Source organism: Indicator indicator, chromosome 6, assembly GCF_027791375.1.
Source record: "Indicator indicator isolate 239-I01 chromosome 6, UM_Iind_1.1, whole genome shotgun sequence".
Classification (NCBI taxonomy): Eukaryota; Metazoa; Chordata; class Aves; order Piciformes; family Indicatoridae; genus Indicator; species Indicator indicator.
This window is the reverse complement of record NC_072015.1, coordinates 42,786,129-42,811,421: the sequence shown is the minus strand read 5'-3', so window position 1 is coordinate 42,811,421 and position 25,293 is coordinate 42,786,129. Positions and strand designations below refer to the sequence as shown.

At 38.4% G+C, this 25,293-nt stretch overlaps 1 protein-coding gene across 2 annotated transcripts; it reads left to right on the top strand.

The window, feature by feature from the left end:
• On the top strand, positions 1-24,096 carry VSTM2A (V-set and transmembrane domain containing 2A). 2 transcript variants are annotated; one of them, XM_054381887.1, is made up of 5 exons: positions 1-79; positions 2,442-2,608; positions 3,418-3,468; positions 5,651-5,987; positions 24,008-24,096. In XM_054381887.1, exons 1-5 carry the CDS (start codon positions 1-3, stop codon positions 24,094-24,096), a joined length of 723 nt encoding a protein of 240 aa, XP_054237862.1. The 2 variants fall into 2 exon arrangements, with proteins under 2 accessions (XP_054237862.1, XP_054237863.1); XM_054381888.1 differs by lacking the exon at positions 24,008-24,096 and adding an exon at positions 23,886-23,962.
• Positions 24,097-25,293: the final 1,197 nt, after the last annotated feature.

Here is a 25,293-nt window from a genome sequence, read left to right as displayed (position 1 = left end):
ATGATGGGAATCTTTCTAGCTTATTTTGGATTTATTTTCTTTTCAGTAATGTATATCCAGCAAGGACTTTCTACCCAAGGTAAGATCACTTATTATCAAATATGTGTGTGTGGTTTTATATGCTAAAACAGACTGAGAACTAGAGGGGGGAGAAAGGGGGGTGGAGGGGGAGGTAAGGGGGAATGAAGAAGGAGTGAATCAAAAGATGGAAACCAACCACAATGGTTGGTGAGAATACTAAACATCAGGTTTATGCTTGGCTTAAAATCTGTCTGTAAACAGAAAAATAAGTGAGAGGTTTCCTCAAAGTGGAAATAAATAAGGCTTCCTTTACCTGATTTCAAAGAGAGACGTAGCAGGCACCTTGCAGAAGAGTAATGGGGTGATGGGTGTTGGTGAATGTATATGTTTGTGCATGTTTCTGTATATGCATGTACACATCCAATAAACATCTACCCATGCCTGCACAATTATTGCATTCATACCAAGTACTGGATGGCTAAATCTAATGCCTTTCTTAAAATAATGCAGCCTTCTTTCATGTTGTGACTCCTTTCCTCTCCTGTTATCCTGAAATCCTCACAGTTCGGCATTCATTTCTACTTTGTGTATTTCTGCCCCTTCGGCAACTGGGAAAAAAAAAAAAAAAAAAAAAAAAGGGTCTTTAAAGACCTCTCCCCTACCCTTGTGCCTTCTTCCTCACTCGCCTAAAGGCGCGCCTTGCATTTCAAGCAGCCCCGGCTCTGCAGGAGCAGTTGTTTGGGACCTCGAGTCTGCAGCGGCGCTGTCAGCACCATGGACAGATCGCATGGAGCCGCCCCTGCCCCACTGCCCCCGCCCTCTGTCCGCTCACTGCTTGCTGCCCCCTGCCCATCGTCCCCATCTGCTGTCCGCTGCCTACCGTCCACTGTCCGCTGCCCGTTGTCCTCGCCTACTGACCGATGACTGCTGCCCTCGCCTGCCGCCTGCTACCTGCTGCCCACTGTCGTGATTGCTGCTCGCTGCCCCCTCCTGCTGCCCACTGCCACTGCCTGCTTCCCGTTCCCGCTGTCCACTGTTCCCTGCTTGCAGCTCCCTGTCGGCGAGCCTGTGCCAGCTTGTTCTTAGCGGTGTAACTGGGAGGAAGGCTGGCAGTATTCCCCTTTGCATCCCCACACTGCTCAAATGATCTGACCAGGAAGGAAGGAACGAGCAAACAAGCAAAAGAAAAATAAAACAACACCCAAACTAACTTACAAGCCCCGAATGTAAAAAATGCACAGTCCTTTTGTCACTTTCAGTAGCCAAAGACACCATGAAATGTAAAGCCAGTGGCTTTTCTAAGTATCTATTGTCAGGCATAAATGTAAAAGGGGAATGAAGTAACACTGCTTGAGTGTATTGCTATGCTCTCCCATCAAATCTGTGTTAACTAGTAACACTGAATAAAGAAAGAAGCAGCCAACATTTCTGTGGCATCATGATCATGTGCTCCAGTGTATGCAGCAATGCATAACACAAAGGTTTTGTTTATTACATTGTTTATATGTAGCCACTCTCCCCCCCCCCCCCCCCCCCCCCCCCCCTCCCACTTGACTGTTTTACTTCATTAAGTTAGAATGTTTTAAAGTACACTATAGGAAAGGGTGAGAGGGAAGTAAAGAGTGAGACTTAAAGGGCTGGTGCCTTGCACTGTGTCCATCAGGATTAGTTTGTAAATCTATCAGTGGTGTACTGAAATAGGCATATCCTCTTTGTTAGAGGAGTGGGATATCACGGTGGAGGTCAGGGCTTGAAAGCATTTGTCAAAACTGAGAAACAGAAGATGTACTGCATCTTGGTCTAATTATGCAAGCAGAGGCTTTCAGAAAGAGTAACTAACTCAGGTGAAGCCTTTGAAACAGGCATTTGGATGAGTGGTCATAACCTGCACCTCAGAAGAATTCTCTTTCCAACAGCTGCTCCAGCTGGCTGTGGAAGGCTTAGCAATTTACACTACTCCAGCTCCTGCAAAATATAATAAATCAGTCTAGGGTTTTTTCCCTCTACCAAATTGGTCTTTGACAAAATCCTTCAGTGAACCTAGTGAAATATGTCAATCTCCCTGAGGGCATTTGCAACTCATTACAAGAAACTTTATTAATCCATGGGAGCAAGCAAGAGGGGTTTATAGAATTTCTCATGAGCTGAGAGTGTAAAGAAGAAAAATTTGTGCATAAGGGAAGAAAGGCTTACCTGGGTGTGAGAGAAACTGGGGGAGATAATGTGTGAGGAAACTGGAAAATCAGGAAAGAAGAGAAAACAGAATTGAAAAAAGAGGGAGACAGAATTAAAAACGCAACTTGGTGGTTGGACTCAATGACCTTAGAGTTCTTTTCCAACCAAAACAATTCTGTGATTCTACTATTCTAAAAGCAGAGAACAAACAATAAGTAGGTAACAGGATTATATTTGTTTTGCAGCAAAATTCACCGAGTTTCCCCAAAATGTCACAGCCAGTGAAGGGCAGAATGTGGAGATGTCTTGTGCTTTCCAAAGTGGTTCCACTTCGGTATACCTCGAAATCCAGTGGTGGTTTCTGCGGGCAGATGAGGACCAAGAGGCGGAAGCTGAGGTGACAGGCACTCAGGTACTGATCCTCCACCACCAGGTCCCCAAACCACCCTGGAATTGAGAAGAATGGAGGGAAGGAGAGAAGAAAGGGAGAGGGAGGGATCAGAAGAATGTTCTAGATCTCCCTGGGGACTTAATTTTGACCATGATATAACAGTGCAGTAACCTGCAGAGAAAATTGCCCACGTCAAGGGATGATTTTGGTGCTTGTCACTCCAAGGATGCAAAACCACAAAACCACTTGGCTTTCCAAGACTGGTTTGGGGTTTTTTTGTTGGTTTTTGGGGTTTTTGGGTTTTGTTTTCTTCCATTTGAAAAGCAGTTGTTCAGAGGCTGCTCTTTGTGACAATGTCTGATTTCCCAAATGTCAAATTTCTACACATACCCTCCAATTTACAGCTCTTGCAGTCACGTTGGAAGCAGCTGCCACAGGAGGGCACACACTTAGAGGGGGGATGCAGGGGAAACCCAATGTCTCAAAAAAACAAACAAAAAAAAAATAACATATAACAGCAGTATTTCAGCAGGACAGATTGGGGCATGCCCACTTACGTTGTCATCCAGGGACGCTCATCCCTTCCAGCGCTGCCACCTCTGCACCAGTCTCGACTTTCCACCACCCTGAAAAGACGTTCGTGCTAGGCGGGGGGCGCCGGGTCCGTAGGGCAATGCCCCGCGACAGCTGCCGACTTTCCCCGGCGCTGCCCGCAGGTGGCACACGCGGAGAGCTGCTCACGGGGCTCGGCCGCGGGGCACAGATGGAACACCCGCGGCGGAGGGGCGGGCCGGGGCCGGCGACCCACGGCAGCGCTCCTTTCCTTGCAGGTGGAGCTCCTGCCCGAACGAGACCTGGATAGCGACGGCACGAAGATCAGTGTAAGTGGCGCTGCACGGCGCCGGCAGCCGCCGCCGGCCGGGGGGGTCCTTCCTAAGCCAGAGCCCATCCCAGGAGCTGCCGGCAGCCGCCTCGCAGCAGGCACGGCGGGGCACGGCAGGGGACGGCGAGGCTGTCACCCCGTCCGCATCCCTTCCCTATCCGCACCGCAAGCTGAAGTGACCAAGTGGCCGCAGCACGCAGCTGCTTCCTCGGCGGCCTTGGCGGAGGGTGCCAGGACAGCTCTGCCCCATGCAGCCTGCGGCCGTGGGGACATCTGGGTACAAAGGGCATCGGCCAGCGAGGCCCGGGCCGTAGACTGGCAGACCCTCTTCCATCCCAAGAAGCAGATATCTGCACCCATCCTTGTACCTCTTGCTTTCATTTACCTTGGACAACTGCTGGGTCTATCATAGGGTTCCAAAGCTAGTTTTAAGGCTGAAATTTGGCTGTGAAGCTGCACTTTCCTTCAAGTGCAGTGTGAAACAATTTACATGACTGCTTTTGCAAACCATATCTGCTGGCTGGGAAAAAATCCCAGGAAAGTCTTTGGAGAAGACCTCCCTATTGGGAGTAATCTCCACTCTTGGTCACTGAGAATTTCTTAGGAGAGTGGGTGTCTGATTCAGAGTACCAATCTGCCATTTGGAGATCAAAACAGAACATCATCTCAACAAAACTATCAGCAACAGTTTTCCAGCTCTTGTCCAGGGACAGGATACCTTCCTCAAGAGACCCATATCCTGAGTCAGATACAGCCACATCCCCTCACCTCAGAAGAACTCAGATCCTCCTTCCTCAGTGTCCCAAGAAATGTATGGGGGTGGAGCCATGGTGTGGTGCTCACTGCAGTGGAAAGACACAGCTGCTTAGCAGATGCTGTAGCGTGAGTGTTTCTTATGAGCTCAAGACATTTCCCTGTTCTCAGACACAATCCCCTCAGAAGTGCATTTTAGCTGCAGACGGCTTCTAAGTACTAGCAGAGTTTAAACCAGCAACAGATAGAGCTGAATAGCTTCCATTAAATCCTTTACTTGGCTTTTCTTTGATGCGTGCAAGTAGCTAAGCAAGTAGTTACATCACATCAAAGTACAGCTAGGTATAGTTGAAAGACATTCATAAATGAGGATTCAGATACATTCTAATCAAGGATATATACCTAGAGATAGAGGTAGATAGAGATAGAGATGATATAGACAGAGATATAGCTATAGATATAGATGGATGATATAGAGATATATTCTAGCCATACTTACATTTCTTATATTTCTCACAATACACTATCAATTGCATCATGGACCATATCTTCAATTACATTTGTAGACTATCTTTCAAATGAGGCCCACATGTAGTCTTTGGGTACTACTCCATTGGAACAGTATATAGACAGCATCCTCACGAAATGGAGAGTAAACTTTTAAGGCATTTAGTATATTCATTAAAGAAATGGTAAAATATACTAAATGTTGTGTGGCAGTTTTTTGTTTGTTTGTTTAATGAGTTAAAATTCACCATTTCTGTTGTTTTATAAGACAATGAGCATAAACTGAAACCATGCATACATGCTGAGTGCAACAATTCCTAAATTTCAAATGCAAAACCCAAAACAAATCCTGTTGCTGTCACTAGTGCTATGCCACACTGTTCACTTTGCAGATACTGCATGAGAGTAAATGAAGGCAGAAAATGACATACAGATACTCTATGAATTCATATGAAACATTTTTAATCTTTTTGCTGAATATGAGTTGTTCAGTAGATATAATATGACTGAATACGATTTAAATAACTATGCAGCACTTTCTGTGCAATTAATACTGCATATGTCATGCTTGAAGTACAATCCTTACTTTCAATTCAATTTGACAAGTATAAATTCAGAGCTGGATAGAACAAAACAGGCTGTTAAGTCCATCCAGTAACTTAAAGCAATAACCTGTTCACAAGTATTGCTCTTCAATTTATCAAACAATTAGTGCTTCTGAGGATACCACCTAAGCAGTTGTGGAAAGAAGTTGCCATACTCATCCTTGATGCAGATTCCCTGTATTAAGCGCAATCACACCATTGATTAATTTGTCACTTGACTTCTCTGGACAGACTCTACCTTAGTAGAGTTTTCCCAGAGAAGCAGTGATATCTGATAATATGTTTGTTTGTCTGTTTTTCCCGGCAAATTTGCAGACAGTGAAAGTACAAGGGAATGACATCTCCCACAAGCTGCAGATTTCAAAAGTGAGAAAAAAGGATGAAGGCTTCTATCAGTGCAGGGTGACTGATGCCAACTATGGAGACCTTCAAGAATACAAGGCCCAGGCATTTCTGAAAGTCAATGCTAATAGCCATTCTCGGCGAATGCAAGCCTTTGAGGCATCTCCGATGTGGCTGCAAGACACGAAACCGCGCAAAAACATCTCAGCAGCTGTTCCAAGTAGCATCCATAACTCTGCCAGCCAGCGTGTGCATGCCACCTCTAGCCCTGAAGCAGCAGCCAAAATCCCCAACAAAAGTCCACAATCAGGTATGGAAAAGCATTTTGAGCTTTCATTTGATTGCTTGCCAGCATGTAAAATGAGGCTAACTGAACAAGGTAACCAGCAATTGTGATTAGGAAAAGTGTGGTGCTCATTTATTCCTCCCTCTTTCTGGCTCTATTCTTGCTGCTATCTCCTTACTTTCTAAAAGCTGAAGGATAAGTTTCTGGACAGAAGAAGCAAAAAGCCTTAAAGCCCTGTATGAGAATTGTGTCTCTACTGACTTTATCCTCCCTAGGTTAGCTCTCTAATCAAAGCTAAGCTTACCCTGTAGTATGTGTGGACAGAGCATGAATATCAGCAAATGACTCATCTCATTTGAATATGCTCTTCATGAGAAGTTAAACAAAACACCCACCCAGAAACATTTCTTTCTAAGTCACTTTACACCAGCCAGTTAACTTTTATATCAGCGTTTAGTGTCAATCCTATTTTCATAAGGAATTTGACCCCTAAATCTAAGCAGACCTTAGATATAACACATTGTTTCTTCATTAGAGTGGCCATGGGTTTGTCAGAGAATATGGATTTGTCATCTTCAGTTGCTTCACCACTGGCTTTGAATCAACATAAAAATGGCAATGTTTCAGTTTCCTGTCATGCAGAAATTAACATACTGGACATGTTGTTTGGGAGAGTTTTACAGCACTGTATAAATACGCAATAAGCAATATAAGTCTGCATTATCTACACTGATACAGTAAAATTCAGTTATGCATGTAGTGGGTTGAAAGTTCCCTTCCAACATTATCTTTGCCAGACTAGCTCAGGTGGAAGCAAATGGAAGCTGTGTTCACAAGCAAAACTACAGTGTGCAATGAGATGCAGAATATGTACAAAATATACAGGATTTACAATATTTACAGGTATTTACAATTAACAAACAGCACTAGGAAGCCCCTGGCCAAAGACCAGGGGAGCTGCAACAGCTTCTCCCTCCCTGCCATCCCCTTTCCCTCCTGTACACAAGGGAAAAGAGAGAGAAGAAGCCAAAATAAAAAGGATGCAGCCAAAGTGAAGCAGAAGCCAGCAGAAGCACACAGTATCTCCCAGCCTGAAGCAAGAACAGAGAGAAATTGTTTTGGGAACCAAATCTTATGGTAGATCTCTCTCCAATGGAATTGTTTAGAATAATCATTATTGTACTTTTTACACCCAATAGTGATTTATTTACATTTTACTACTTTCTGCTCAGCTCAAGATCTGTGAAAAATTGTAAAGGCATAGTCCAAAACTCCCACAATGCAGCAGGACATGCATATGCAGGTAGCTGCTGACTACTACATAAAAATTGAGACATGCTGTGAAAGACCAAAAATCTGTTGGAAAATGAACTGTTTGAATTTAAGCAGTTCTGAGTTACTTCTATTTAAACTAAGAGCCCAATGTAGAGCAGGATATCACAACCTGGCTTAAAATACATAACAGAAGCTACTTTACTTTGCTGTGATGTATCATTTTTCTGATAGCAAATGCCAAGTTATCAAAGCCAACATTAGGAACAGATCAAATTTCATAGCACATGTACTGTGAAATCACTTCCATCTTACAGTCTTACTGTTAGGAAAGCATTTTGATAAGGAAAATACATTTAATTACAGATTATAACATATCTGCATGTTATATATATATATATATAGCAATATATGATTATATTGTTATATGATGATATGTTAAATGATTATTTACCATATCATAGAGCAATATAGAAAAACGTTGACTATAAAACAACATAGAGCAGCATGGAATATGTAGAACATATAGAGCATTCTAACATTCCAGAGAAATGTATAAACCACTTATTTTCTATTGTACTCATACATTTCAAAGTTGTAGACTTCTCCATAGAGTGGTTTCTCTTCAGTTTTATGTTAACAGGTCTATGAAATATGTAACTACAGACTACATTGCATTGCAGACAAAGAATACACAGAATACCTAAGCTAATAAATCACTTTGGATAAATAATTTGATACATAATATTGTTTATGTATTTATTCCAAGCAATATCTTACCTGATTACTGGACATTTGGATATTTCTTGTTGCAGAGCTAGCAGGTTATTTCATGGAAAGGTCCCTGTGAAAAAAAAATAAACATAGAAAAACTTAATCCCTATTTTTCTCCTTGAGCAAAGATTGCTGCAGATAAAGTACAGACAATCTCAACCATAAATATTTTCAAATTTAATCAGATTGAAATATAATTTTGTTTATTAATTTGCTTTATGATTAAGCATGGATTAATACTATGTTCATCACAGATGACACTCATCTACTAAAGAAACAAGGAGTACTAGGAATCTGCATTAGGTTTAATTTCAATGTTAATGGTCACTTGCTACACAGTGGTGTTTTTGATGAATATCAGTTTCGCTGTTCATCATATTTACTTTCCTTTACTTGAGAAACTCCGAGCCTGATTTTCCAGCTGTGAGTTTCATTTTCACTCCACTTTACACTCACTCCATGCTAATAGAAATATCCACAGGAACAAGCCAGTGGAGGTTGTCAGCTCTACGTAATTTTGAGAAGCAGCTTCAGCTGAGGAAGGAAAAACAACAGTTGTGAAACCTCAGAAAAGCAGAAGGAAGGTGTCATGGATAGTCAATTTCTTTTTGTGGTATTGAATCACCACAATTTCCTTATACTGTCAAATTAGAAACCCTTCCCTTCTTCAACATCTACAACTAAACTACATATTCACATATAAGACTTCTGTGTGGTTACACATAAGTGATGTATCTACCCAGTCTAGAACTCAGAAGCTTAGTCAAATACAAACATATTATGGTTAACCACAGGTTTGTATTTGAAAAACATGGGGAGCAACTGTGACATATTTGTTCACATTGAGAAATACATTGACTTCAGCAATCCTGTTTGAAGAGAGATGTACTATTAATCATATTGTATCAAATATTTTGCAATGTTTGAGAGCTAGTGCATACTTATTGCCAAGCAATAAATTTTGCTGTCATGCTTGCAGACTAATGAGAAATGTTTTCATGTCAGAGGGAAACATGACACTGCAAAATTAATGAGAAATCTATATTCAGTTATTTCTGAAGATCTTGGCCTCTAAGAAATACAGAGTCTAATTATATAAACATTTAGTCCCCAAAACTTATTTTTGAAAGGTAGTTAGCACTTTTAAATTCCTTCTATACTGAAGCAGATTGCAAAATTGTACATGTTTCTTAAAAATGGATGTTTAATAGGTTGCTGTAGAAAAGCAGTTTAGAGTCATGGCCTATTTAGGATTGATATTCCTACCTTTCCCCTCTTTTACTCAAAATTAAAAGTACCTGTGTCAACTATGAGGGCTATATATAGCATGGGCTGACAAATTAAAGTAATATGAGATCCATTCAGTGTTCTGCACTGCTCTGAAAAATGCTATGTGAGTGTAAAGATATTTGTTATTGGTAGTGAAATGCAGAATCAGTATAGGAAGAAGGAGATAAAGAGAACACCTCCCCCAGACAGTCTTCAGATAATAGTGCTGAGAAGCACTAAGTGTCTACTTCAATGTCAAAACAATCAGGAAAGCAAAAGTCACATCTAACACAGCTTGAGCCTGCATTTTGTATTCATGGGCTGCAAAAGATAAAGTAAACCATCACAAATTAACAGGCATGTGAATAATCTTAGAGGCTAATCCGCATATATCCAGAAAGTGTCCTATGTAGGTGTAGTGACAGACAATTTTTTTGCTACACAGTTCATAACAATGTATCTTGATTCAATGGTAAAAATATAAAACTATCACGAAGACTTGTGCAACATCTCAACAATATTGCAGCTAAGAGAAGTAAAAGAGCTGCAATTAATTCAGGTAAAAGGAAGCTACATTATCCACAGGCTTCACCAAGTCTCACTGTTTCATGGATATAAATCTAGAGAAACTTTTGTATCTACAATCAAGTCACATTTACAGCAACACAAGAGGCTGCCAAATTTGCTGTGCTGAGAACTTGTATAATCCCCCAAACTCTTCCTGTTCTGCCAATGCTGCGTTAAAGCACTCAAAGACATTAGTTTGTTTTCAGACTGGAGAGGATCAGGCTGAGAGAACTCAAATGAAGAAGTGAGATTAAGTCAATTTTCTGGCTACTTACATACTGACTCACATTTCTAGCACTTTTTTTGTTGTTTTTTTCCTGAAGTAACCTATTCAACTATTATCCTAACTACATACTGAAACTGTTCCTGTGAGGATGGCAGAGCTGAAGTGAGTGACTTGAAAAAAGCACGAAGAAGAAGGTGTTCCTTGTCTGAGACAGAATGATCTGGATTCTTGGCATCATAAATCACACTGAGAAGTTTATCATCAGGCAAAAAAGAAGTTGATCAGGAATGAAAAAAAAAAAAAAGTATGGAAACATATTTCTTCAATCTGTTGATGCTAATAAAGTGATAACATTTCTTCCAGTCTCCTTTTTATCTACAAAATCCAGGAATCTTTTATATCAGCCTATTGTTAGCACAGATTTTGTGTCCAGTTTGGAATCTTCTTGGATATAAAAGTCTGGAATCTTCTTGGATATGAAAGTCTGGAATCCTCTTGGGCAAAAAAGTCTTCTCTAGCCTCCACCATGGTGACAGCCAACATGACTGTTTTGTTCACTAAGGGAAGGACTTTGACTTTTGTGGCTGCTGTTTTAGAAACTGTGAGCATGCATGAGGTTGTGAGGCAGCAGATGTTACTGAGATTGTTGCAGAAAGTCAACTCTCTTTTTCCTTAAGACTGCAGTAATGCAAATGCTAATGAGAGTTTTGCTCTGAACCTTTTATTCAGCCATTCTCAAAAATTCTTCCAAAAAGATGAAGCAAGGACTATCCCATTTTACACCTGTATAGGATGTAATCTCTATTTTAAGTTGAAACTTCTACTTTGGTTCTCTCTGACACAATCCCACTCCACTTTTTAAACTTCTCTTAAATAACGAAATAAATTCTATCCATGTTGACCCTGAAACTGAAAGCATCTTCTGAGAAATGATACTCTATTCCAAATAACTTCATTGACTAAGCAAGATCTTAACAGCAGCTGAACTCCTTTCTTTAGGTCAGTGTTTCCAGTACGGAATGAACTCACTACTGCCTTATGTTTCTTTCAAGAAGTACCCACCCTAATTTCTTATGTGCACAGACTTGTTGATAGATCCAAAGGAATACAAGTATTTAAACTGCTGTTCCTCGTGCCTAGCCCAGCTGAATCCAGTAATGAACAAACTCATTTTGGTGGGTCTGAAGTTCTATCTACTTTTTGTAATCATCCCTCACTGTCATTGCCATTTTCTGATACTGTACCACTGTCACCTTTCTATGAATTTCTATTTCTCTTACAAAAATACAGGTTCAGGAACTAAGAAAGGAAAGCACTCACCAAACAACACGTGTTCATTTTTGTTGTTCTAGATGTTTTAGCAGTTAGTCAATCCCACATGCCCATGCCAGCCTGAGCACTGGGTATATTTAAACTCAAACATATACTCTCTGAAATCAGAGATACTGTTTTCATCTTTAGTTATGCCCATGGTTAAAGACTAATACTGAATCATAGAAGAAAATCATGGTCTTCTCAGGTTTGTTGAGATAATAATAGATTTTGTTCTTAAACATGTGATATCTCCATTTAATACATATTCCTGTAAAAGTGATGGTGTTTAGAAAGAAATGTTAAATCAACTTAGCTAATGACAAATAGGGGTAAGAGGGAATTGGCAAAAGTGGGTAATGGCAGATTAGATAGGAAAGAAGACTCCATGACAGATTTCTAGCTTTTATTTTTAAAAAAGCCTGGACTATACTTGAATAGTTGCTTTTTTAAATACCTTTCATATTACAGGCATGAAAGATGGAAAACCGTTTTTGGATGCTGCACTACATATTTGCCTCATATGAAGCCAATTCAGAAACAATGAGGACAGACACAGCAAAAACTAAACACATAAAGTTTAAGAAACTCATTTTGCACTTTCTTCTGTAATGTTATCTACACAAATCCATACTGAGCTCTTTCTTATTCTTTTAGTAACCTTACCAGTATATTTCTCTGTCCCTTTGTCATTACTTCTTATGCACTTAATCACATATCTTCCTTTCTTTTAGCTATTTAAAAATGAACATTTCAGACTCACCTAGTGTTTAGAACAAAACTGATGCACAAAGAACTGGTAGCAGACCCTGCAGGAGTTCTTTGAGTGGCAGAATCCCAGTCATTTTTTTCCATATGTCTGATATAACTTTATTTCATGAAAATCTTTTCACTGAAAAGATTGCAGATGGGCTACACACACACACAAAAAAAAAAAAGAGAGAGAGAGAAAAGTAAGAAAGAAAAAAGCAGGGGCAAAGAAATAAATGCTTTTGAGTTATTTGTCACCTCAAATAGCTTTTCATTGCTACACAATCAGCAATCTTACATTCTGTCATCAGAGATTGCAGCATATGTGACAGTGCCTGCTTTTGAAACAACTGATGGTATTTCCTTGCTTCAAAGCACAACCTATTTGTTACTTGACACATACACAGCAAAGCAGTGGACATTTTTGTTTGAGATATAAAACAGGATATTTCCTCTTTATGGTGCACTGCTGACACGAAAAGAATGGCATGAATTTACAATAGCAAAAACATTGGCTCAAGCCTGAGGATGAAGATGAATTCTCTACTCACAAAGTGAGAGTGTATTATGAAATGAGTTTAATTTTTATCCAGCTGATACCACCTATAAAAGTTTAGGACAGTCTCAGAGCAGAATGAAGGGAAGGGAAATACCTGAAAACTTCTATTTTTAGCTCATTTAGATTCAGGGGGAAGGTGTTTTCTTGGTGGTGGGTTTTGTTGTTTAAGATTTTTTTGTGTAGCTTTGATCATTTTTTTCCCAGAGTTTATCTTTGGATTATAGAATCATAGAATCATAGAATTGTCAGGGTGGGAAGGCACCTCAAACATCATTCATTTCCAACCCCTCTGCCATGGGCAGGGACACCTCACACTACATCAGGTTGCTCACAGCCACATCCAGCCTCGCTGCAAAAACCTCCTGGGATGAAGCTTCCACCACCTCCCTGGACAACCTGTGCCAGTGTCTCACCACCCTCATGGGGAAAAACTTCTTCCTAACATCCAATCTGAATCTACCCATTTCTGTGTTTTTTTTTTTTTGTTTTTTTTTGCATTCCCCCTAGTCCTGTAATTACTTGACACCCTAAAAAGTCCCTCTACAGCTTTCTTGTAGCCCCCTTAGGATACTGGAAGGCTCTCCTTAGAGCCTTCTCTTCTTCAGACTGAATAGCTCCAACTTTTTCAGTCTGTCTTCATAGGAGAGGAGCTCCAGCCCTCTGATCATCCTTGTGGCCCTTTTCTGGACACCTTCCAGCACCTACTTGTAATAGGGTCTCCAGAACTGGACGCAGTACTCCAGGTGGGGTCTCACTCTTACGGTGGACTAGCTAGAATGCTCAATATTCTTAGTATTTTCTTATTCTTTGGACAAAAATTTTCCATTTGATTAAATAATTCATGAGCTTCAAAGATATTTCAGACATATAAACATCTTTACAGCTACAGTAAAAATTAATCTTGTTTTATTGATGATAAAACTGGATGTTATTTGAAGAGCAGCTGATGACATTTCCTCTGTCCTCATGAAGAGAAGACTCTGCCCCAAACGCTTCATTTCACCTTATCATAAGGAATTTGCAAGCACAGTTTTGGCAGCACAACTTGCTCTCTGTGTGTGGGTGTTTCAGGCTGATCCACCTTGCTAGTTTAAGAATATGGTTAACTGGCATTGTGCCTGTTTAAATCTCTACCAAAAAAACCAGGTTGATTACCTATTTTGTAGTCTACTGCATTTTTGACATGCATACAATGCATACTGATTGGTGACCTTCTTATATTGAAGAGTCTTTGAATAGTGATTAATGACATTCCATCCTTATGACTGATTCCACATCTCAGAAGTATAATAAGAAAGGTAAAAATAATCAGAAGTAAAAGTACAAAAATTCAACAATATAGAATGTGAAGAGGATAGAACTACTACAGGATTTGGCATGAATACTTCACACAATAAACCAATACTTCTCACAATAAACCACTTTCAAATTATTACACTATGGTTGTACAGATGATAATGTTGTATTTCATTTATATTCCAGAAATTATAAGAGTGAAGGCTTTGACATTTTAATTCTCATTTAGATCTTACAGTTTAAAATATTTCTACTCAACGTCTCTGTCTTGCCCTAATCAGAAGCTATTGCTTCAAACCTGGATGGAAGAAGGCAATAGGTGCCTGCTCCTCAGCTCTCCTAGTTCAGTGTTGAGCATGAAATGAAGCCTTGATAACAACTGATAAAGTATGGCATTGCTAAACTGATGTAGACGAAGAAGTGGTGCAGAGTTTGCTTGTATAACTCCTATTATTGGAAGTTTTAATTTCCATAAGAGTGGGAGGTAGAAGGACAGAGACAGAGACACTATCATTTTAAGCTGTTCCAGTTAAAACCATTGAGACCTTGTGAGTCATAGCCCTTAGAGAGAGGTATGTTCTGTTAGTCAGAGGCACTGTACTAATCTCTGAAACAACTGCATTATTCAGCAGGTGAAGAAATGGGGTCCCTGACTCAAGACACTTACCATCTAGGAATCAGACAGAAGAAAAGAAACTCATCCATTTTGATGGATTCAGATAAATAGGAGCTTACCTGAGTTCTAAGCAAATAGCTCTTAGATAAATGGCATAAATAGAAGGAGATCAGTTTGACTGTGTGTTAAACATAAGCCTAGGCAGTGTCAGGTGTGAAAAGCAAGAAAAGAAACTGAACATCTCAACTGAAACCTTTACAAAGAATGACATTTTTTCTTATGTCTGTTATAATAAGCCCCTTTGTATGTATTTTTCTTGGTGTGATAGTGCTGTTAAAGATGATAGAGTAATATTAAGTATCATCCCACTTCAGATTTTTTTTTTCTCATTGAAGATGGGAGAAACAGGGTACAAAAGGCACAGGAAGAAAAAGACAAGTTCAGGTCTACATTTCTTCAGACAGATCTCCCACTGCAATTTATCATATCTGTCACAGCTAGTTTGGTTTAGAGATTCACTATAATGTGTCTTATATAAAATATGCACACATTTATGTATATCTTAAAAATGCTGAGCAGTTTGTACTGGAGCCGTATTTAGTTCCAACAGCAGAAGAATCAAACCAAATCAAGAATTTTTGTTTAGCTCCTGCCTTCACTTACAAGGGGCACAACTATATGCAAGTAAATGGATGAGAATGGGTTAGCACAAGACATTCATGAAAACAGGCATTTGCTTTGGAATCAGCCATTTCATACAGGTAAATAGAAATGTACTGGTTTGTATGTTCCTCTGTCACACACTAAAAACTTGTAAGACATTTTACATCTGTGGTTTTCAGGGACAGATGAGAAAGAAAAGTCTTGAGTGCTGATAATGACAGTCATAAACCGTGCTGCCAGTGGTTCTGAAACAATACTGATTACCTAATTTAGGGCTTCCATTTGCTTGAGTTTGCACTTCCTTCACCCCCTCCCTGCCAGCTGTTAGCTGTTGCGATTGGCCCTGGATATTGGACTGCCTCTCATGTTAGTTTTATTTAAATAGCTAAAACTGATGTTTCACAGACAACCTGCAAACATCTCTCTTAATCATTTTTTCAAAAAGTACTCTGTCACTGAAATGGGAACAGCTGAAGTCAATGCATTACTTATACATGTGAAGACATATTCAATGCAAATACGAACCAAAACCCAACCCACACACAAAGAGACTTTAGAACTTGGAAGGCTCAAAAACTAAAGGAAGGAAGAGAATTAAGGTATCTGCTGCTTATATAGTAATGGAAGTGGTCATAATTACATAGCTAGTAAACAATTCAGGAACATCAAGAACTCACTGTATCCTTGGCTGAACAAAGGAAATTTAAGGTGGCTGAGGCAGAAACAAAACAAAGCAAAGCAAAAAAAAAAAAACCAAACCAACAAACCAAACCACAACAAAACACAAGTGCTTTATGCTGATGGAATGAGAAATATGCTTCAGGATATGTCTAACTGAAAGGTGTGTGAGCCATTTTGACTTCAACAGGCTCTGCCCCACTTATCACCTCCAGAGAAATTAATCTATACTTCATTTCACTAAATGGGTGTAGTGCTACGTTACTACTCTAAATTTCTTTATGAGTGTATCACATGAAAATTGTAAGGAAATTAAATGCTTAGAAGCTTTTTTTTTTTTTTAATTATTTATTATTTTTATGCGACGGTCTGTCCAGATAGTTAGATTTTCTTTCGGATCAAGATAAGTTTCCAGGAAGCAAAAACTAAACAAAACTCAGGATAACTGTGACAGAACTGAATGATGGTCATGAAGTGAATGCAAAACTGTATCAGAATTTCTTAATCATGCTAGTAAGTCAAATTTATTTAGTCTTAAGGTACATATTAACACATTTTAAACAAATCTACATTTGAAAAGAGAAGGAACTGCACTGATGAGAATAGAATCTGTGCATTACAGGATAAAGGACATAGAAGAGAATAGAAATTAAACTACAACTACACTACCCAGTTCATCTTCCTGAAGAAACATATTCAAACTCACCAGTGATTTTTGACTATTTTCATTAGAAGAGTATGAAAATCTGTTGATGCATTTCCTACTTCAATTATTTAGTTAGGGATGTCAACCCTCCCTCTTTCCTGTTCAAGGTATAAGATTGACAAGGTCAAATCATACTGATGATCTAATTTTCTTTTTTTCAGAATGATGTTGGAGATCATTTTAGCTTCTTCATAGTGCATGATGGCCTAATTAGGAAGCCTTGTTCTAGTCAAGTGGCTAAAGAATGAGAGGTGAATAAAATCATTATGTGAAGAATTAAAAAGAAAGCCCCAATTCACAGATACGTTAGAGAGGAGGAACAAGATGTAAATCTTTCCTTAAATATGTGTTGATGTAAGGGATGATGTAGAAGGTGGCCTGAATGTAAAAATCCATGTTTGTTCATGACAGTATACCCATAATTATACTTTTGTCTATCTTGGTATTGTGAAACTGCAGAAGTCATTCAAAGTCCCACTCTTCCTTATTTCTCCCTTTATATTGATACTTCTTGTCCTTGAATAGGTTTACCACTTGCTACCTTGCCATTTACTACTTGCTACCTATATTTAAAGTCTCCTCTGTTTTTTTGCCTGCCAAATATTTCCATCTCCAATTTGTGTTAGAACATGACTTTAGATATAACTGTCAGCAAGTTAATTGTTGTGATCTGTCTTAGCCCAGGAACAGCTGCAGGAGTTCTCGTGAGCCAAACCAATGGCACAATATTCTCCTCCACTCTGGGATGGAAAGTTTGCTGCTTTCTTTTCCCCTGTGGAAGGACTGAATACCCCTATTCACCTGGGCACTATACTTGGTGAAAGCCAATTAATAGTCATCAGTCTAGGAGCCTATCATTCTTCCTCAGCTGCTCTTTTGGGCAACACTGGCAGAAAATGAACACACAGCAGATGAGTAGATGAATATGCTGGTCAGAAAGTCCAAGTGGACTTCAGGGAAATTCAATACAAAGCCCATTGTGAATTTCCATCAATTTAGAAGCAGTAGTTTTCTTCCAAAATACAAACCCAATACATAAATCAGAAATTCAGAACTTTTCTTCTGGCATGTTAGATTAATTAATTTTCTCTGTGTAGTATGTTTGCCCAAGACAGTACTGGGCAATTCACACTGTTTAAGGCTGATTACTGTAGAGGAAATGGCAAAAGATCGACTGGAAGTGTAAGAAAATGTACCTACATTGGGAGGCTTGAAGATGATACTGCTAATCTTTTGTCATGTAGTTCCCCAACAACTAACAGCAGTGATAGAATCTTAAACACACGTGAGAAGTAATTCCCTTGAGGAGGAAAAGGGAGACTTACATTTGTGGAAGGGAACTTTTCTTCCTGAATATGTGCACATATTCCAGCAGTAGAGGAGGAATATAGGTAACTAAGCTTTCAGAAATGCTGAAAAGTAAAAATTACAGCAATTGATAAGCCAGAGAGGAAAAATCTATTTAAACAAACCAAACCAACCAACCAACCAAAGTGTGAGACATATTCAAATAGTACTTCCGATAAAATTAACCATACTTGGTTTCACCTATGTTTATGGATGTAAAAATGCAACCATTTTCAAAAATATTTGTAGTTCATTTAATATCTTCAGTAAAATTAAGGAAGGTATCTAATGAACTTTTACTTACTTTACATGGAAATAATGTAAAAATATGATTTTATATGGCTTCTGCTGAGGCTGGTAAGGCTATTTCAAAGGTAACACTACAAGGCAAAGACAACTATTGCAATACAACAAACCAGGCACTTAAAGATGGAAAATATTAGCAAAAACTCCTGCAAAATGAAGCTTCCAAAGTGACTTCAGAAACCAGTAGTACAACAAAATTAATTCATATTCAGTACAAACTGAACATATAACCTTCACATATATACAGGTGTATTTTGGCATCCCATAATACATGCATCAAGGATGGACTTCTATGTGACTGGCTGTATTTCTCCTGGAGCAGTCAACAAAAACCCAGCACTCTAGTCAGGCAGTAGTATTTCCATGTGAACAGTGGCTTACTAATTAAATAAAACTCAAGGGTACTTTTATGTTTAGTAAAATATTAAAGCAGTGCTGGTGAATTAATAGATTCATTCTGTTATTTATATGAAAGTCTGCTACTCATTGTAAATGCCACTCTAAGAGTCCATTTTTCAGAGGCTCTGACAGGTACTGAGCCTCAGAGTACAGGAGGCTGTTACATCCCAAAGAACTCCCAAACCTTAGGAAACACAAAGCTAAATTTCCACTCTTGTATATGAAAAATGCTTGAGACTCAAGGTGATAAACTGCCTAAGATATTCTGACAAATAAGACACAATAGGACTGCAGGCTCTGAGGCAGCTCCTTAGTTTACAAATCAGTGCGTTGTTCATCTGTGGAAAATAAATGGATGATATTATGAAATCAGCACTTCCTTTCTTCTGCTTGCTTCCCAAAATGTCATGTATTTTTACACAATTCTTTTTCTGATCCCTTAGCGAAAGCAAGGGACATCCGATTTGGACATGTAATGAATGGATACTTTATGGATTAGTTAAGGTTTGATAGTGATTTATAACTTCTGCTGGCTTTATTTGATACTGAGATGCTCTAAAATGAATCTCATTCACAGAACAAAATTGACTTTAGCTATTTGATCCATGTGCTATGAGCCATGGAACATGGTTCGGCATTTATGACAGAGATTGGTTTACTATTTTGAACGCTAAGATCATAATAAATTATCAATAGATCTTTTCTATATTTTCCCGAGATATAGACAACCACATATTTTAATAAATCACAGTTTCAAAGAGCTTAATGACATGAACTACTCTTTCAGGCTGTTACACAAATTTGTGATCACTTCCACAAGACAGCATTTTTTGGCAAAAGGTTAAGTATTTCATGGATGTTTGCTCTTTTGGAAGTATGTCAGTTGCAGGAGACAAAAGGCAGCACAGAGGCTTTTCAGAGGAAGAATTTAATTCGATCCTCATGGCTAATAGGTCAAAGCATGAGACTCCCTGAACCAGACACCAACTATAACTAATAGATTAGAAATAATACATTTGCATATACTACCATTCTTCTTCCAGGTTACTGTCTTTGAAGGTTAACACAATTGTAATCCAGTTTTGCCCAGTGTTATTGAATTTGAATGACATTTCTTTTACCTTCAATTATGTTAATTAGACAATAATTTTAGAAATGGCAGGAAAATGAGTCATTGATTTAGCAAGATTTAAAGTCAGATTGATAGATTTTTACTTACATTATCATACTCACAGTTCCAGGAATACTATGATGTCCTGTCAGAACTGTACTTCTGCATGAAAACTCTGAATTTGTGCACTCTGTATTTTTGAGGCATTTCACAGTCTCACAGTATATCAGAGGTTGGAAAGGACCTTGAGAAATCATCAGGTCCAGCCCCCTTGACAGAGCAGGATCACTTAGGGTAGTCTGTACAGGAATGCATCCAGGTGGGTTTGGAAAGTCTCCAGAGAAGGAGACTCCACAACCCCCCCTGGGCAGCCTGTTCCAGGGCTCTGTCAGCCTCACTGTAAAGAAGTTTCTCTTCATGCTGAGGTGAAATTTTCTATGTTCAAGTTTGAACTTCTTGTCGTTGTCTTATCACTGTGAACCACTGAAAAGAGCCTGACCCCCTCCACTTGACACCCACCCCTCAGATGTTGATAGACATTGAGCAGATCCCCTCTCAGTCTTCTGTTCTTCAGACTAAACAGCCCCAGGGCTCTCAGTCTCTCTTCACAGGGGAGATGCTCAAGTCCCCTTATCATCCTTGTGGCTCTCCCTTGGATTCTCTCCAGCAGGTCTCTGTCTCTCTTGGACTGGGGAGCCCCAAACTGGACACAGGATTGCAGGTGTGGTAACAGCAGGGCAGAGTAGAGAGGTAGAAGAACTTCCCTATCCCTCCTGGCCACACTTTTCTTGATACATCCCAGGATCCCATTGGCTCTCCTGGCCACAAGAGCACGTTGTTGTCCCATGCAGAACTTGCTGTCCACCAGCACTCCAAGGTCTTTCTCTGTGAAGCTGCTTTCCAGTAGGGCAGTCCCTAATCTGTCCTGGTGCCTGCTGTTATTTCTCCCCAGACGTAGGACCTTGCACTTGTCCTTGTTAAACTTCACAAGGCTTACCTGCACCCAGCTCTCAGCCTGTCCAGGTCACGTTGGATTCTGATTCTAAGCTGTACTTTATCTCTGTCTTAAGTCTGAAAATAATGAAAATAAATCTCTGATTTGAACACTCTATGATTTAAATTCCCAGTCAAGATGGAAATTTCTGACTACTTCTGTTTGCTTGTCCTTTATTATGATGGCAACAAAAATAGTAGAATATGAGCAAATGTGACAGAACAGGAAAAGGAAAAAATATCTAAAAAGGCTGGCTTTGTGTTTGCAATGTTGTTACACAACATTTTCAGTTTCCAAATACAAATACTTAAGTTCATGAGAGGAAAAAACGTAAGGTTCTTTTAGACATCTTCAGGGGGAAAAAAGTCCTGAATATATTTAAACTCCAGTTGTACTTCAAAGGGATCAATGAAAGGATGAGAGTGTACCTAACAGTCACGTATGCCACTGTGTGCTGCAAGTCAATTTTATTTGAGATGATATATTGGTGAAACTATCAGTTTAGGTTAGACAGTATTTTAAAAACTAAACCAGTAAAGAGAGACCTGATGCAAGATTAGCATCTACTAATTAGTTCCCAGAACAATACAGAAGATACTGTTTCTGACAGTGATTTACAGTTCTAATCGCTTGAAAGCTGAACTTGTTCTAGCTGTATTTCACCTAAATTTTCCCTGTGTATTCAGTATTGCTTTGTACTTACTGCATGTGCTACAACCTAAGTCCTTTAAGAAACACCCACTTGTTCCAGAAGAACATGCATGTAAAACATGTGACATGAATTGGAGGGAGGGTGTGGCTTATACAGAGACTGAATATTATGAATAAAAAGGTTATCAGTATGTATGCAATACATATTTGGGGATCTACAGATTTTCGTGCTGAAAGAAACAAGCAAAACCAAACAAAAATCAAATAATGCTTTTGCCTACAAATATTACAGTGCTATTTTTTCCACCAGGAAATAGTTTGTCAAATCTGCTTTATATCTTATTGTTTCTCTTTAACATATTACAGCTTTCAAATTCTCAAATTATGCAATTAATTGTAAAAAAAAAAAAAAAGCTCTCTAAAAGAAAAATATCCATGAGATTCTTCTGAGTATTTATTCTTATTTGCATTGCACATATTTTAAGGGGAAGAAATGTATTCCAAAGACCTATTTAAAATTGTCTTGAGCTGGGTGTTTCTCTACTTAAATCAAAAAATATTTATATTAACTAAAAGAAGAAAAAAAGGAAAAAATCATTAAATGGTCTAACATAAACAAAGGTTCTAACTAAGTTCTTGTCAGGGAAAGAAAAGTATAACAAGTCTGTCAAATGACAGATTTTACACCTTATAAAAAAGAGAGACATGCTGCAATAAAACCAAAACCAGAAACTGAATTTGATCCTTGGGCACAAGCGTGCAAATAATACCTATATGAGAACAACACACAGGAAGAAATTACAGCAAATTAGCTTGTCTGCTTGCTTGTTCCAAATAACAGAGCAAGTGTTTTGAGAAGCCCAGCAAACTGTTACAATACAGTACAGGTAAGCTGGCACTAACAGATGGGGAAAAGTAGGGTTGCCACTCCTGTCTATGTTCAGTAGGAACTAGGACAAAAGTTCTCTTGAATGCCATTGAAAATCTTGGTCATGTCTTTGAGACATGCTTCCATTTAAATGTCAGTATTCATTTAGAAAGTAAATTCACACATGGACAACTGAAATATCACTGTTACTTAGGAGTTCTATGTACATGAGAAAGAACTAAGAGTCTTTTATGGCAACTACTATGTATGCAACATTTCACACCAGGAATTTACTAGAAGAAGCAGTGTTCAGAGATATGGGGCTTAGTTTAATCCTCATTTTTGAAGGGAAAAATTTATTAAAGAGGAACAGAAATACTTCTTTCTATGCTTGTAAACATAATTGGTAGATACAGAGAAATATTTTATTGATAAATGTTTGAAAACTGCCTTGAGATTTAATTTTCACTGTGTGTATTCTTGGTGAGAAATGTTTAGTTGGGCTATGATAATATCCAACATTCACCTTAATATTAAATTCTTTTAAAAAAAAAACAGCCTATACATGATTAATAGATTAAAACCAAACAAATAAACAAACAAAATCCCAACCAAACAAAAACAAACAAAAAATCCAAACCAAAGAGCTATGACATGTCCAACAATATTACAGACCACTTATAATACCAATATTGCTTTGTTATAGAACTGATGTCTGTATCCATCAATAACATTTATCCTTTTCCACTATACAGCACATCTATAAAATCTATTAATCATGCACAAACCTGTTACAATTTATGGTTTTCACCTCTATAATATGTTTCAAATTCTGAACGTAATTCTTTAGGAAACAGGGAATTATCAACCACTGAGACTTGGTATGTAAGAAATCTGCATATTCGTGCATATTTGGTGTGCAAACATTTCACTTGACTCTGGTTCTGAATGCTTTTATTCAGATAACATACTTAAATATTTAAAATATAAGGCTTTTAGAAATAATGATAGATATTACATTAATGATATGTATCATATTACATTAATGATATGTATCATTACTTTTATAAATTGTTTTAAAAGAAAAAAAGTCTGGGAAAATGTGACTTCTCAAAAACAAATACTTCAAAGCTTTCAGTATTTTATTCCCTGTGTTTTAAATAGCACAGACATTTGCCAATATCTCCTCTGTTTTGTAAGGGAACACTCTTTAGCTACTAAATTACTTTGTTGTGGGCAGTCAAAGGTATGGTGCTGGAAACGATTTTGCAGAGACCACTCTGAGGTGGGAAGTGTTTCAGTTTGTTCCTTTGGGCACCTGGATGTTGTTTAAAAAGACAGACAAGAATCAAAAGCAAAGCAAAACAAAAAATACTCACCTCCCTGGGACTGAAATACTTTGTATGTGTTGTTGTTTGCAGTGCATGCCAAGACATTCATGGGCACCAGAGCCAACCTGGCGAGATAATTAAGTATATAAATGTATGTGTTTAAAACAGCCTTATAAGGAGCATTGGAAACCTTCAAGATGAGCGAATATCTTATAACTTCTTCCGCAGGTGCGAGGATAGCTACAAGCCATGGACTTTCTGTCCTGCTTCTTGTTTGTGGCTTTGTGAACGGTGCTTTGCTTTAATCTAAAAGTGCTGACATTTTCCAATATCACTTTCTCTTCTTAAAGCAAAGAGCAAATCGCCTGTAAAATCCATGGAGCGGACAGCAAAGCTGACCCTAACCTCCAACCACCACTCTGCACCCAGTGTACTCTAAATCTCTACACAAGGAGCACCTTCTTCAGGAAGTACAAACAAAAATATGAAAATAAATAATTCATAGGATATAATACAATATAATATAATGTAATATAAAAAGAAGAGGATACCACATGTTTTCCTTCTATACCTTATTTTCTTTGGCGTTTCGCTTATCTTTTGTTTGAAGAGAATTGGTGTGATGTAATCAAAAGGTTTGTAACAGCAAAACTCAATTTTCTTTCAGCAAGGAGAAGCCTCATCCTTGATTTCTCAGGGCTTGGCCTGCGAGTCATCAGTATTACAGAATTAACCAAGGATGACATTTGGTTTCCTGTGCTGAAAGAACCATTCCAGCCTGGAAGCAAGCAGAGACCAAATAATGAAACAAAATGTAGATTTAACATCAACTCAAATAAAATACTCCACAAACTTTATGAAAAAAAAAATCTTTTTTTTTTCTTTTCTTTAATAAGGAATAGGGAGGAGAAAATAAAGGTTCTACAAAGCAGATAAACAGACTTTCTCCTGGACAAGAAAAGAAGATATTTTTCTCATCATTTGTATGGGGGAATATTTTTCTTTTCCCCTGGCTTTTTTTTTTTGTTATTGTTTGTTTCTTTTTTATTTTTGGTGGTTTGTTTGGGTTTTTCAGTGGTGCTTTTTTTTTTCCTGTCACATTTTGTTTGTTTCTCATTCACTGGTGACAGTTACAGATTTGGGCCAGCCCCTGATGATCGTGTAGAGGTTTATATATATATATATATATATATATATATATATATATATATATATACTTTTTGTGTGTGTGTGTGTGTATGTGCATTTTATGTCTCAGTGTGTTTTCTTTAGCGTTGCAACTCCTGTATATGCAAGACTAACTTAAATTCTGTAAGCTGCTTACAATCTGTGTGATACAACTTCAGAGTGGACATACTTTTGTCCCCATGCAAGCCAGTTTTTAATATTATCTGTATGTCATGCCACCAGTAGACATCTTTCCTTTCCTTATTTTCTGTGGTTTTTTTTTTTTTTTTGACAAAACACCACTCTCTAGTTTGCAGTTCAGTACTGTGTGGATTTTGTAATGCATTCCTTCACTTCCACTGGTTTAACTCCATCCAGCCCTCTGTTTACTCTGTAAATGCACATTAAAATTTGTTATGGTCTCTAGACAATGAATAATTTTTGTTTTGTGTATGGTGTGCTGGAATTC